General features: G+C 43.3%; 1 protein-coding gene across 2 annotated transcripts; it reads left to right on the forward strand.

The window, feature by feature from the left end:
* Nucleotides 1-2113: 2113 nt before the first annotated feature.
* On the forward strand, nucleotides 2114-5921 carry LOC118400308 (coiled-coil domain-containing protein 174-like). Of its 2 annotated transcripts, none has more exons than XM_035797009.2 (11): nucleotides 2114-2276; nucleotides 2619-2720; nucleotides 2838-2938; nucleotides 3073-3131; nucleotides 3266-3413; nucleotides 3531-3626; nucleotides 3773-3909; nucleotides 4096-4190; nucleotides 4319-4466; nucleotides 4651-4761; nucleotides 5032-5921. In XM_035797009.2, exons 1-11 carry the CDS (start codon nucleotides 2235-2237, stop codon nucleotides 5736-5738), a joined length of 1746 nt encoding a protein of 581 aa, XP_035652902.2. In that variant the 5' UTR covers nucleotides 2114-2234; the 3' UTR covers nucleotides 5739-5921. The 2 variants fall into 2 exon arrangements, with proteins under 2 accessions (XP_035652902.2, XP_035652901.2); XM_035797008.2 differs by having other exon boundaries at nucleotides 2115-2276; nucleotides 4612-4761.
* The last annotated feature ends 8140 nt before the right edge of the window (nucleotides 5922-14061 follow it).

Below are 14061 nucleotides of genomic sequence, written 5' to 3' on the forward strand. Positions count from 1 at the left end.
TAGCTTTAAGCACCAGCTGTCAGAGCAGCTCACAGATTACTGCACCTGTACATAGCCCATCTATAATTTAGCCCAAACAACTACCTCTCCCCCTACTGTATTTATTTATTTTGCTCCTTTGCACCCCATTATTTCTATCTCTACCTTGCACATTCCTCCACTGCAAATCTACAATTCCAGTGTTTTTCTTGCTATATTGTATTTACTTCGCCACCATGGCCTTTTTTGCATGTTTTTTTGCCTTTACCTCCCTTATCTCACCTCATTTGCTCACATTGTATATAGACTTATTTTCCTACTGTATTATTGACTGTATGTTTGTTTTACTCCATGTGTAACTCTGTTGTTGTATGTGTCGAACTGTTTTGCTTTATCTTGGCCAGGTCGCAATTATAAATGAGAACTTGTTCTCAACTTGCCTACCTGGTTAAATAAAGGTGAAATAAATAATATATATATTTAAAAAACCATGCCTCATTAGTGCAATAATTATTCATTAATGTATTTCTCCATATAGTAACAACACTGTAATCAAATGGAGTCTTGCAAAATGTCAGGAATATAGAGCTTCCAGATGAACTTGCAAATTGATAGATTTACTATCAGTTTACCCTACCCAAATACATTAGGGGACGACTCAAGAACTGACCTAAGATCAGTATGTAGGGTCAGTCATACTATTCCACATTGTGCTCTTGAATTTTGTGTTCCTTGAGGAATATTTGCTTGAACTTCTAACAACCAAAATATCCAAACCAGGGACTCTATCGCCAATGTCTTTTTGACATCAAATCAGTCGTGTGGATTCCCCTTTCAGTGCGCACATGGCACTCCACACTGCCCTTTCCCACCTGGACAAAATGAACACCTATGTGAGAATGCTATTCATTGACTACAGCTCAGCGTTCAGCCCCATAGTGCCCTCAAAGCTCATCAATAAGCTAAGGACCCCGGGACTAAACACCTCCCTCTGCAACTGGAACCGGGACTTCCTGACGGGCCGCCCCCAGATGGTACGGGTAGGTAACAACACATCCACCATGCTGATCCTCAACACGAGCCCCTCAGGCGTGCGTGCTCAGCCCCCTCCTGTACTCCCTGTTCACTCATGACTGTACGGCCAGGCACGACTTCAGCACCATCATTAAGTTTGCCGATGACACAACAGTGGTAGGCCTGATCACCAACAACAACGAGACAGCCTATAGGGAGGAGGTCAGAGACCTGGCCGTGTGGTGCCAGGACAACAACCTCTCCCCCAACGTGATCAAGACAAAGGAGATGATTATGGATTACAGGAAAAAGAGGACCGAGCACGCCCCCATTCTCATCGCCGGGGCTGCAGAGGAGCAGGTTGAGAGCTTCAAGTTCCTTGGTATCCACATCACCAGAAAATTAACATGGTCCAAGCACACCAAGACAGTTGTGAAGAGGGCACGACAAAACCTACTCTCCCTCAGGAGAAGGGTTTGGCATGGGTACTATTTCCTGAGTCTGCAATAGACATATTCACTGTCCTTTGTGTGGAAATATGCCAAGAACACATTATCTCAACATACCATTTTTTGTGAGCTATAATGGGCAGAATGTTGTGCATCATTGTAAGCATAGAAATAGTATATTTTTGGTTACAAGATCACATTAGTAAATGAACTATCTCTGTCCATCTCTGATATACATGTGCCCCTCTATTACATAATCAACTGCATGTTCAAGAGCCTAAATCCATGATGTGATTAACCCAAAACAAATTAGGCAACATTGAAAGCATCTAGTGGTTAGGATTCGGGGCTGCCACAGCCGGAACATGCATTTGGGCTCCCGAGTGGCGCAGCCCGTCCATGGTACTGCATCTCAGTACTAGAGGCGTTATTACAGACCCTAGTTAGATTCGAAGCTGTATCACAACTGGCTGTGATTGGGAGTCCCATAGGGCAAGCGCACAATTGGCCCAGCGTTGTTAGGGGTTGGCTGGGGTATTCAGTCATTGTAAATTATATTTTTTTCTTAACTGACTTGCCTATTTAAATAAAGGTTAAATAAAAATAAAACATTATAAAAAATATACACGCTAGGTTTCTTACTCCACACTAGTAGGTGGCAGTCTTGAGTCTTAGCTAGCTACATCCCCCAGAAATTATCACGTCACCCAAACAACACGCCTTCTTCGAAGTTGTGGATTGTTATTTCACTAGCTACCTGATTGTGAGCTAATATATCGAAATCTAACAACCATGGATAAAAAGAAAAAGCAATATGCCGTGACTGCTTCATCTGTGAGTTGTTCAGAATAAATCATATTGTTACATTGTATCTAATGTTGCTTGTCATCAGTGTGTGAGCCATAGCTCGCTAGTTAGTTAACGGTAGCTAGCGAGCTAGCCTAGTCAGCGCCCTAACGTAGGAAGCTAGGCTACTTTCTGCTGACTTGTTAGTCAGCAGGCAAACTAATCATGTTATAGTCAAAGTACATGTAAAAAAAAAATAAAGCATTGTCTATTGTTGTCGAGGTTCATGGATATTCAAATGGTGACACGGCTTATTGGGTTAACGTTAGTTGCTATCAGTTTAACCACTAAAATGGCGACCACACTGCTATGTTACACTCTCATCTGCAGCTGGTTGATCTCAAAGCTGAACTCTATAGGAAACAAGAGCAATTCAAACATGAAAAATTGGGTCAAGATGCTGGAACTAGTACCAAACCCCCCAAAAGCAAGGTATGTATTGAACATTGTACAGGACAGAGACATGTAATGAACAGGATACCACACATTTTGACCAGCATATCCTAACTTTGTCTCCATAACATCCATTGTGTTCTTTTCCCTGTGTAGAAACCTAATGTGTGGAGCAAACAGAATGAGGGTGTTTCAGAGCGGGCACAGAAAGATGTGGAACTGGTGGCAGAGGAAGAGAACAACCTTGACAGGGCAAAGTGAGTACAACGTGATGTACTACACACTGACAACATGTTTACTGCACCATCACTGCCTTCTATTAGGTATTTTTTTGTAATATAGCAAAAGTCTCTCATTGCTGCTTTTCTTCCATGTCTCTCTTTTCCCGCAGGCGCAAGCTAGAGGAGAAGGCAAAACTGTATGAGCAGATGACGAAAGGAGACTTTCTGGGTATAGTGTTATGTTTGTGATACTGTACAAGAAATGCTGTCATATTCTGTATGTAAAGTTGACATGTGAAGGCCCTGCAAATGCCCTTTATCTTTCTCACAATGGAATTACTATCCTCTTTTCCAATGTGTCAGATGAGGAGACAGAGGGACTTTTTCTGGTGGATTTCACCCAGAAGATTATTGACAAGAAGAGAGAGAATCATGCCCAACGAGAGATTGAGAGAGAGGATAGAGAGAGCTCCTCCCCCATCCCACCCCCTGAGAACCCAGGCGAGGAATGGTAATGTCTACAGCACATGAAGCCCCAAACTACTGTATGTCGGAATATTGGACTGTAGATGCCATTGAGTGGTCGAGGGATATGAATTAAAGTAGCCGTTTACTAATTTATATTCAGGGTGGATTATGTTGATGCTTTGGGACGATCTCGGAGATGCATGAAGAAAGACCTACCAGGGTTCAAGAAAATGGACAAAGACTTTCAGGGAAAAAGGTATATTTTACTCTGATCAAACCTGGAAATTAATGTAAGCTTATTTTTAGAAGAAGATGTTAGTACCAGTAGTGTTGTTCTGGTTATTAATTTTTTATATATTTTTTGCTAATGTTTTTTACGTGTTCTTGCTTTTATGTACACAGACTTGACCCGGCTGAGAAGGACCTGCTGTCAGAGGACATGCGTAGAGAGCTGCAAAGGCAGGAGTGGGAGAGGGAGGAGGAGGAGGCCATGAACAGACCTGTGGGTCCAATCCACTATGAGAACATCAGGGAGCAAGGTTAGCAAGACACCTGTTGCAGTGATACATTAGTGAACTCATCGAATCAAACGCTATTTACTGTACATTTTACAGCAAACCCAGAGAAGTGTGTTCTCTGTGGATTATGGATTGACTTGTGCTCTTCTCCATTCTCTCTGATCTCTGGCCTCTTCCTTCTCCATCTCTCAACCTGCTATTTTTCAGAGGCCCGTGAGCTGGGTGTGGGCTACTTTGCATTCTCTCAGGACCAGGAGCAGCGAAGGAAACAGAGAGAGACCCTGGACATGCTCAGAGACCAGGTGAGTTACTCTCAGCCTTCACAACCCCTGAGACTAGGACCTTACTTATATTATGTATCAGTCTAATTAAATGACTGAGTTTGAAGCAGATTGTCAATGTTTTTTTTCTCTCCTTTTCTTTTTCATAGACAACAGACCAGCGCAGTAAGAGGGACCAGCTGAAGGAGAAGAGAAAGACTCTGCTGGATGCTCGGCTGGCCAAGGTGAGGCAGAGAAAGATGAAGAAGGCCAAGCTGGACGGAACTGAGGACGACCAGGGAGATGAACACAACCAAGGTTAGAGGAACCTCCCACAACAATACTGCATCAGGGACAATGATAACTGATCACGCTAGATTGAATGGCTATGACTACTGCTCTTTATACTTTGGGCTGTAGTGAATGCTATTGTAAGTGTTGTCGGTTGTATTACTTCTCTCAGAAGGGAAGGAGGACCTGATTGGGCCCATACCCCCAACAGGTGGAGCACCTGAAGAGGCCCCTGCATTGAAGAAGGTGGTGGTGGAGATCCAGGAGAGGAGGGACACCAAGCCAGGAGTACCCCACGTCAGAGAGTGGGACAGGGGCAAAGGTAAACGCTACTCCTTGTTTGGGGCTGACACGATTGGCATGGGTCTTTTATAATTAATGGTAATCATTGATGAATCACTTCCACCACACTAACTCAACACGTATAACACAACAAATTTGAGCAGGAGTGATCTAGGTGTAACCGAGGCCTGTCATCTATGGCAATTTCCTCCAGTGGGACACTGAAGACTGGTACGCTGCCTAGGGTCGGGGGTTAAGTCATTAACTAACTGTCTTCTCTTTCCAATATGACAACGCATTCCTTTCCTAGTGGACTTTTTTGGCGAGTGGACGAGTCGGCGGCGGGATGAGAGGGAGTCGGAATTTGCCCCTCCCTCTGCGTACTTCAGCAATAATAAAAGACAGAGCTATGGGAAAGAGGCCAAACGTGAGAAGGACAAACCCAAAATGGCCTTCAAGTGGTCAGAGGGGCAGGGTGGAGGGCGCAAGGTGCCCCAGGCCAACCCCAAAAGTACTCCTGTATCCCAGCCTCAGCCCAGAAGTACTCCTATACCCCAGCCAAGTACCCCTGAACCCTCACAACCTCAACCCACACAATCCCCTGCTCAGCCCCAAAACACTGTCCATCTCCAAAATACACCTGCACCTCCAGAACCTCAGTGCCCCCCTCAACCCCCACCTCAGTACCCCCCCTCCCAACAGCCCCAACCCCAATATACACCACCACCTCCACCACCACAAACACACCCTCAGTTTGATTACCCATTTCAGCCCCAATTTGCACACCTACCCTTTCATCCCCAGTATCCCACTCCACCTCACCTCCAGTATGGAGCCCCACCTCACTACCCCCTCAATACACCCCACAGTATCCCCCCCAGCCCCCCACTCAGTCCCAGGCCCCCACTCAGACCCAGCCCCCCCCTCAGACCCAGCCCCCCTCCCAGAGCCTGGATGACATGCTGTCCTTCTACAAGAATTATTCTTGATCCTCACAGACATGCCTCACACAGGTGACACACAACTGTCTACCCTAACACACAAACAACGTCAATGTGTGTTAGACTATAATGACATTACCATGATCTTTGACCTCTCAGAGGGCACCAAAGAAGGAACCATTTGTGTAATTTGACCTTGGATCTGTAACCTGCTTTCTTTATTTATGATCTGTTATTAAAAGATAGCATTTTCATTTGACATTGTGTTTTCTGATTTGCTATATTTGGGATTCAAGGCACTTGTCTATAGCTAAAGATGGTTGTTTAATGGATCGATGCATGACTGAATCAGTCCATAGTTCATTTTGTTTAGACTGGTGATCTTGTTAATGTTTGATGATTACGTGTTTTGAGTGACAGGACAATAGAGGCTCATCCATGAGGTAGCTGTTTTCTGGTTAGGTACAGGCATTGAGATGTCAGAGCTTGACATTTATATTAAAGCATGTGCCGACCTGTGCTCAAAACTCAACCTATTTGCATTTAGGTAGATTTGGAAAGTATTCAGACCCCTTGACTTTTCCACATTAATACATTACAACCTTTTAAAATGGATGAGAGAACATTTGTTAAATCAATCTACACACAAAACGCCATAATGACAAAGTTGTAGCAAATGTATTAAATGAAAAACAGAAATACCTTATTTACATAAGTATTCAGACCTTTTGCTATGAGAATTGAAATTGAGCTCAGCACAGATATGGGAAAGAGTACCAAAACATGTCTGCAGCATTGAAAGTACCCAAGGACACTGGCTACCATCCTTCTTAAATTAAAGAAGTTTGGAACCACCAAGACTTCCTAGAGCTGGCCGCCCAGCCAAACTGAGCATTCGGGAGAAGGGCCTTGGGCAGAGAGGTGACCAAGAACCTGATGGTCACTTTGACAAGAGTTCCTCTGTGGAGATGGGAGAACCTTCCAGAAGGACAATCGTCTCTGCAGCATTCCACCAATCAGGCCTTTATGGTAGAGTAGCCAGACGGAAGCCACTCCTCAGTAAAAGGCACATTACAGCCCGCTTGGAGTTTGCCAAAAGGCACCTAAAGGACTCAGACCATAAGAAACAAGATTCTCTTGTCTGATGAAACCAAGATTTAACTCTTTGGCCTGAATGCCAACCGTCACAGGAAACCTGTCACCATCCCTACAGTGAAGCATGGTGGTGGAGGCATCATGCTGTGGCAATGTTTTTCAGCAGACTAGTCCGGATTGAGGGAAAGATGAACGGAGCAAAGTATAGAGAGATCCTTGATGAAAACCTGCTCCAGAGCGCTCAGACCGGGGCGAAGGTTCACCTTCCAACAAAACAATGACCCTAAGCACACAGCCAAGAGACACAGGAGTGGCTTCGGGCAAGTTTCTTAATGTCCTTGAGTGGCCCAGCCATAGTCCGGACTTGAACCTGATCGAACATCTCTGTAGAGACCTGAAAATAGCTATGAAGGGACATTCCGCATTCAACCTGACAGAGCTTGAGAGGATCTGCAGAGAAGAATGGGAGAAACTGCCCAAGTACAGGTGTGCCAAGCTTGTAGCATCATACCCAAAAAGACTCAAGGCTGTCATTGCTGCCAAAGGTGCTTCAACAAAGTACTGAGTAAAGGGTCTGAATACTTATGTAAATGTATTATGTAATTATTTTCACAAATGTCATAACTTGTTTTTACTTGGTCATTATGAGGTATTCTGTGTAGATTGATGAGGGGAAAATGTTTTAAAAAAAACTTACCTTGACTTTTTCCAGATTTTGTTGTCTGGATGCTTTCCTAATGCACTCTATATAATTGATCATGTTTGGGGATGGATGTAGTTTTAAGTGAGGAAGGATTCACTGACATTACTGCAGAAGGAGCCTCTAGATGGTGCTGTGTCCATTTACTTTTTGTGAGCCACTAGACCTCAGAGCAGGGGTGTGTTAAGATTGTGTAACATTGCAATGTTTTGAATGTTTTTCAATCCAGCAAAGCATACTCTGACCTGAACTGTTCTGGTCCATTTCATGGGCTTGACAGGGAGGCATATGCGTTCGTCCCATCAAGAAGGCAGGTCATGGAAATGACACTGATCTGGGAGAATCTTTCGCTTCTTCAAACGGAAGGGTAACTTTAATAATTCTGATGAATCAGAATGGATTTTATTAAAGATTTATTTATGCCATGTGAGTATTATATAACACAAGAAGACAATAATATAAACTTTACTGAGGCACATGTTAAATAGCGTTTCTGTTTTGGAGCACTCATTACATGTTTAAACCATTTTGAATCCACCTCTGAAGTAGCTCAGGTAATGTCACCACTGTTTTGCGAATTATGTTTTATCACCTTTTTATCGGTTTTTTTCTTGACACTAAAAGGCATAGTATCTTACTATGTATGTATCTCATAGTATCTTATCATTAACAGGCACTAATACAATATTACACTGAACAATAATATAAATGCAACAATTTCTAAGATTCTACTGAGTTACAGTTCATATAAGGATATCAGTCAATTGAAAAAAATTAATTAGGCCCTAATCTATGGATTTCACATGACGGCAGCCAATGTGTTTTTCTCCACAAAGGGATTCATTACAGTGCTCTTGATCTTGGGCTTGGTGAGGAAGCAACATGTCTTGCTGTGGCCTCTTTTAGGGCCCAGAAGAGCCGGAAAACAAAAAAGACCATGGAGAGGGTAGTGAGAAAAATCAGTTGGATGGCTTAAGAGGAAAGGAGGAGCAGGCCAAAGGAGAGCAAGAGAGGGACCTCCTTACTGTGGTGTCTGGTCTCACCAGGGGTGTGGCCCTGCGGTGGAGGTGGGCAGGGTGGCGGAGGAGATACCCAGAACCCCCACAGAGGTTATTAAAAAGAACCATGATCTGAGACTGAGCTTCTCATAGATGGATGAATGGGTGGGAGGCTTCCCACACCTGGGCTTCTCATGGATGGATGAATGGGTGGGAGGCTTCCCACACCTGGGCTTCTCATGGATGGATGAATGGGTGGCCTGCCCCTTTGGACCCAGCAGAAGGTGGCACTGCCTATATAAGAAAGCCCATACAGGTAGCAAAATTCTGTATTGCTCATATTTCTGTAAAGTATAGTACAGTAATTGACTGTTTTTGTCCATGTATCAATGGCTGGTCAGGCACAGTGTCTACTGTCTGTTCTTCTGGCTGGGGAAGCGTAACAGCATAGCTCTCCTCGCCCCTACCTGGGCTCAAACCAGGGACCCTCTGCACACATCAACAACTGCCTCCCACGAAGCATCGTCACCCATCAATCTACAAAAGCCACGGCCCTTGCAGAGCAAGGGGAACAACTACTTCAAGGTCTCAGAGCGAGTGACATCACGGATTGAAACGCTATTAGCCAGCACCACCGTTAACTAGCTAGCCATTTCACATCGGTTACAGAAGCACCTGATGTTTGTCTGCATTGCGGCTAGCAGAGTGGAGAGCTGTGGGCCTGTTGCACTGGATCCTTACAGCCAATTTGTCACTTGAAGAGCCAAGCACAGCAGGTTAGGGGGTACTGTGGGGAAAAGCACTCAACATTTGGTAGATGGCTGGTTACTAGGCTACTACTGCCATATAATTAGGAATTAGACTACTCACATTTTTTTGATATATCACATGCCGAAAGTGAAATCAGGATTATGTCTCTACTGCCATTCATTCCAATTAGACCGGTTTGGATTTCTACCTGACCAATATTGCTTCCATTTTTACCCCATTGTGGAACTTTAAGGATTCAAGACATAGCCCCTCCAGTAATTTAATAGGATCTCTTTTAATTAGGCCTCTGAAATGTTTTGTCTTAAAGGTATACTTAAAGCTGCAATACATAACTTACATAACCCAACCAAATCCACATAGAAATGTGAGTTATAGATCTGTCATTCTCATTGAAGCAAGTCTAAGAAGCAGTAGAGCTGTTCTATGTTCACTGTTTCTATGCTTCTCACGCAAGTTTCATTTTTGCTTACTTTCGGTTTTGTACAACAGGTTCAAACAGCTGACACTACAATGTTTTTGGTTATGGAAAATATATTTTACAGCGGTTTAGATGGTACAATGATTGTCTACACTATACTTGCTTGTTTTGTCACATAAACTGAAATTAGGTGAACCATTAGAATTTTAGCAACCAGGTGGAGTGATTTCTGCAGACAACCCAAAAGGTCTTATTGGTTTCAAGCATGACCACCATTCATGAAACCAGCTATTCTGTTGTTGTTTGATGTTATACAGTATTAGAAACTTATTTTGTATGAGAATTTATATTTAAGCAAAAAGGCACGAGGGTGTGTGGTATATGGCAAATATACAGTTGAAGTCAGAAGTTTACATATAACTTAGCCAAATACATTTAAACTCAGTTTTTCACAATTCCTGATATTTAATCCTAGTAAAAATTCCCTGTCTTAGGTCAGTTTGCGACCAAGCTTTAACTTCCCGACTGATGTCTTGAGATGTTGCTTCAATATAACCACGTTATTTTCACCAGGAGATTTGGTTGAAAGGTTACAGCCATTCTCATAATAACCCGGCCACTGACAACTCGTACATAGGGTCCGAACCTTTCATTGGCACCTCGGATACCAACACCACATGCTGGTGGGGGGATCCCGAGACACAAATGGGGGGAATAGTAGCCCAGACCCATGATGAGCCTTCTCGAGGCCGGTGGGGGGTCGAGACTACGGACAACACTGTACGAGGCCGCCAGAGCATAAATTAAATCTTGTTGTAAACTCCCCTTTGAGAACAGTGAGGAGCAGACAGGCCTCTAGACAGGGATTATATTAGAACACGTCTAAGATAGTACTGAGGTATACCACACTGGTCGTAAAGGAAGTCCTCCAAAACAAATGGCAACAACAATCATTCCTTGTCATGTGTAGTAGCCACTACAAGACAACTAGTAAAATGCTCTAATCATGTATTCCTGTAGGATAACATTTCAGAATAAATCGGTAGGACAACTGGAGCCCTTGAGTACCAGTACCAATACCACAGTCAGTCCAGCAACACTCAGTAAGAGGATTAGTAACCTCACAAGTTAAATTACTATTGATAATAGCGACATAGTGCAACACTCAGAGTGCAACACAGGAAGGGAATCTCCATTGCACTCTTCCAATGGTTACAGATGCCACAAATAAATAGAACTCTCCTTTCAGGAGAAAAGTTATTAGAAGTCATGAACCACGATCACACCACGTACGACTGGTCTAATACTTAAAGAGTACTTCCGTCATGAGGTTAGCTCCTCCGTGGATAACATAGCTATGAAGTATACTTCTTCATACCTATCACCACTTCAATAGTGGAAGACAGTGACTAGTAGTAAAACCACTACAGATTCCCTCGACACCAATTCTGACTGACCTCCAGGCATTGACCTGAAAATTACCTGACTACGTCAGACTCATTCTGAACAAGTTGTAATCTTCCAGGATACTTGGTTTCCTTCCCTTGACATGTGCGCTTGCGTAAGCATAAACGCACATGCACAACGGAACATCCAATTAGGATTTATACTAGGATCACTTAAGGGTTCCGAGCAGAATACCAGCCTATTTTGAGGCCTTTAACTCTACAGCTTAAGTACTCACCAGTTTTCTTCCCAGAGGTCCATAGGTCATCCCTGTAGACAGCCCAAAACTAGTGCCTTACAGCTGTAGACTTATCATATAGTTATCAACTTAGGATAGTACCCTAAGCAACACCCCGTAAATTAGGAAAGCCCTAGATATGACATTAGACAGTACCATGATAGGGTCATTTTGTCAAGACCATGGACGTAGATAGAATACAGTCCAATTAGATGATTAAGGGGGCATAATTAAATTTAGTTTTGTTTATGCTTTCATTCAATTTGTGTCAGGATTTGGCCAGGGTTGTTCCGGTTTTTGGTCACTAGATGCCCCCATTGTGCCTTTTGACCTTTTGTTTTCCCTTGATCCCCATTATTATTTGCACCTGTGCCTCGTTTCCCCTGATTGTATTTAAACCCTTTGTTTTCCTCTGTTCTTTGCTCTGTGTTTGTATGTTAGCACCCAGCCCTAGTACTCTGAGAACTCTTGTTGATCCCGGTGGACTCTCTTGTGGAATTCTGTTTTTTTTGTTCTTGTTTGTTTGTTTTTTGAGTATCTTTTGAGGCTTTTGTGCTTTACCTTCCACCTTGTGGATTTACCTTTTTTGTCTTGGAGGATTACCTTTGTTCTTGTAGGATTCCTTTTGAGGTTGTGGAGTTACATGTTTTCCTGAAGAACTTCACTTTTTACTTCATTAAATACACCGTCCCAAGTACTGCTGTGTCTGCCTCATCTTCTGGGTTCTGCCGACTATTCGTGGCTCAGTTGGTTAAGTGACTGTTTCTCACTCCGGAGACCCGGGTTCGTAACCGGGTCCTGACAATTTGTTTCATTTTCTTCGGCATGTAGAAAGTGATAGAGCCATAAACAACTTCCCCATACAAGCATCAGTTAGTGCCACAACGCCACTCATTTGGGAGGAAATGTAATGATATATTTCATGAGTGTGTGTGCGTTGTTAACATCTACCTAAGTTACTGCCCAGATCTTCCAGTCTTGATGACCAGACGACGGGTCCGGAAGGGCAATCCCAATCTGGACATCTGCTGCCGAGCCATGGAGCGGACTTCTTCATTTGCAGACACACTACCCGGGTCGACCACCAGAGGGGGACTGCAACGGCGCTCCCAATCTGGACATCCGCTGCCGAGCCATGGAGTGGACTTCTTCATTTGCGGACACCCTTTCCAGGTCGACCACACCAGAGGGGGGACTGGCAACAGTGATCACCAACTGGACATCTCCTGCCCAGCCATGGAGTTGACTTCATTCGCAGAAATCCTACCCGGGTCGATCACCAGATGGGGACCACAACGATGGTTCACAACCAGGACAACCCACGGTCAATTTTATGTTGGTTTGCAACATGCAGGTTAATCGCAAGATTGAACCCAACATGGAGGGACTGTCATAATGTTGGCCTGGGGGTAGGTTTATGACAGTCATAAATACCTCCCCCCTTTGTCCTTTCTCTACCTTACTGATGTGAAATTTGAAAACCCCTTGGTTAACATAGAGATTCTGGGAACATTAGAAGGTGGGGGGAAATGAACTATATTCTGGTAATCTGACCAATTGAACATATGCGGTGGTACTTAATGAATATGATGTCAGTTCGGTTGTCATCTGAGACATTCTCATCAATGATAAGATGACATAAACTCTACAGTGGAAAGTCTGCACATTGTAGTTATCGGATTCACATGAAATTGTTGTTCAATTTAAATGTTTGAATATAAAATTATTGATGAAGAGATTAAATCTAATTTCAGCTTCCAAATGAGAGATTTGGGTTTTCATAAGGCTCTGCTCAATCAGTGGCCCGCCCTCAATCAGTGGCACGCCCTCCTCTCCCTTCCTATATAAAGCCTTGATGACAACATAACCTCCTGTTCCAAGTACGTGAGGTCTGCAGCCTCTGCGTTAAAAGGACTAACATGTCAACTACAGAACTAAGCCAACCTCAGCGTGAGCCTTGGTTGCGAATGATATGAACTTTGAAATCTTATTCACTACAGAAGTGATACCTAGCCGTTGAGTTAGCAACAGCAGCTGCAAACGCAGGCTAGGAAAGAAGAGACAGAGTATCCCGTCTATCACACAACAACGTTACTACAATGTATCCAATTGACCACCAGAGACATTCTTCAATGGACAAGGGACTCGGTTTGGCAACACGGCCATCCATCTACCAACAACCTACCGAAGCGCAGTTCAGAGTAAATGTTTATTGCATTTTCCTTTTCCAAATGGGCGGTAATTTATAATGGATAAGATACTGTATTTACGACAGTGAACAGCTTCTCCCTTTGTCCCTCAGTCTTCCTGCTCTTTCACTTAAACCCAGCCCCTTTTCTTTTGTGTAACCAGCTGTCATATCTGTTCCTCCCGCTAGGGACGATGATTCATTCTTTGTATATGTAATTCTGTGTGATTACTTAGGTATTTAGTAAATAAATAATGAAACCCAATTTTGTATTGCTGATTCAACTTGTTAGCCAGGGTTCGTGAAGATAACCAAGACTTTACTGACTGAATTAAGGTGACGATTAACATTGACTTCTATTGATGTAAAATATTACTAGGTCTTTAAGAGTTTATTCGGAAGATAACAGCTCTATAAATAGTATTTTGTGGTGCCCCGACTTTCTAGTTAATTACATTTACATGATTAGCTCAATCAGGTAATATTAATTACGGAGAAAGGATTGTATAGAATAGCATGTCATATCACTTAATCCGGCATAGCCA

Source organism: Oncorhynchus keta, chromosome 21, assembly GCF_023373465.1.
Source record: "Oncorhynchus keta strain PuntledgeMale-10-30-2019 chromosome 21, Oket_V2, whole genome shotgun sequence".
Classification (NCBI taxonomy): domain Eukaryota; kingdom Metazoa; phylum Chordata; class Actinopteri; order Salmoniformes; family Salmonidae; genus Oncorhynchus; species Oncorhynchus keta.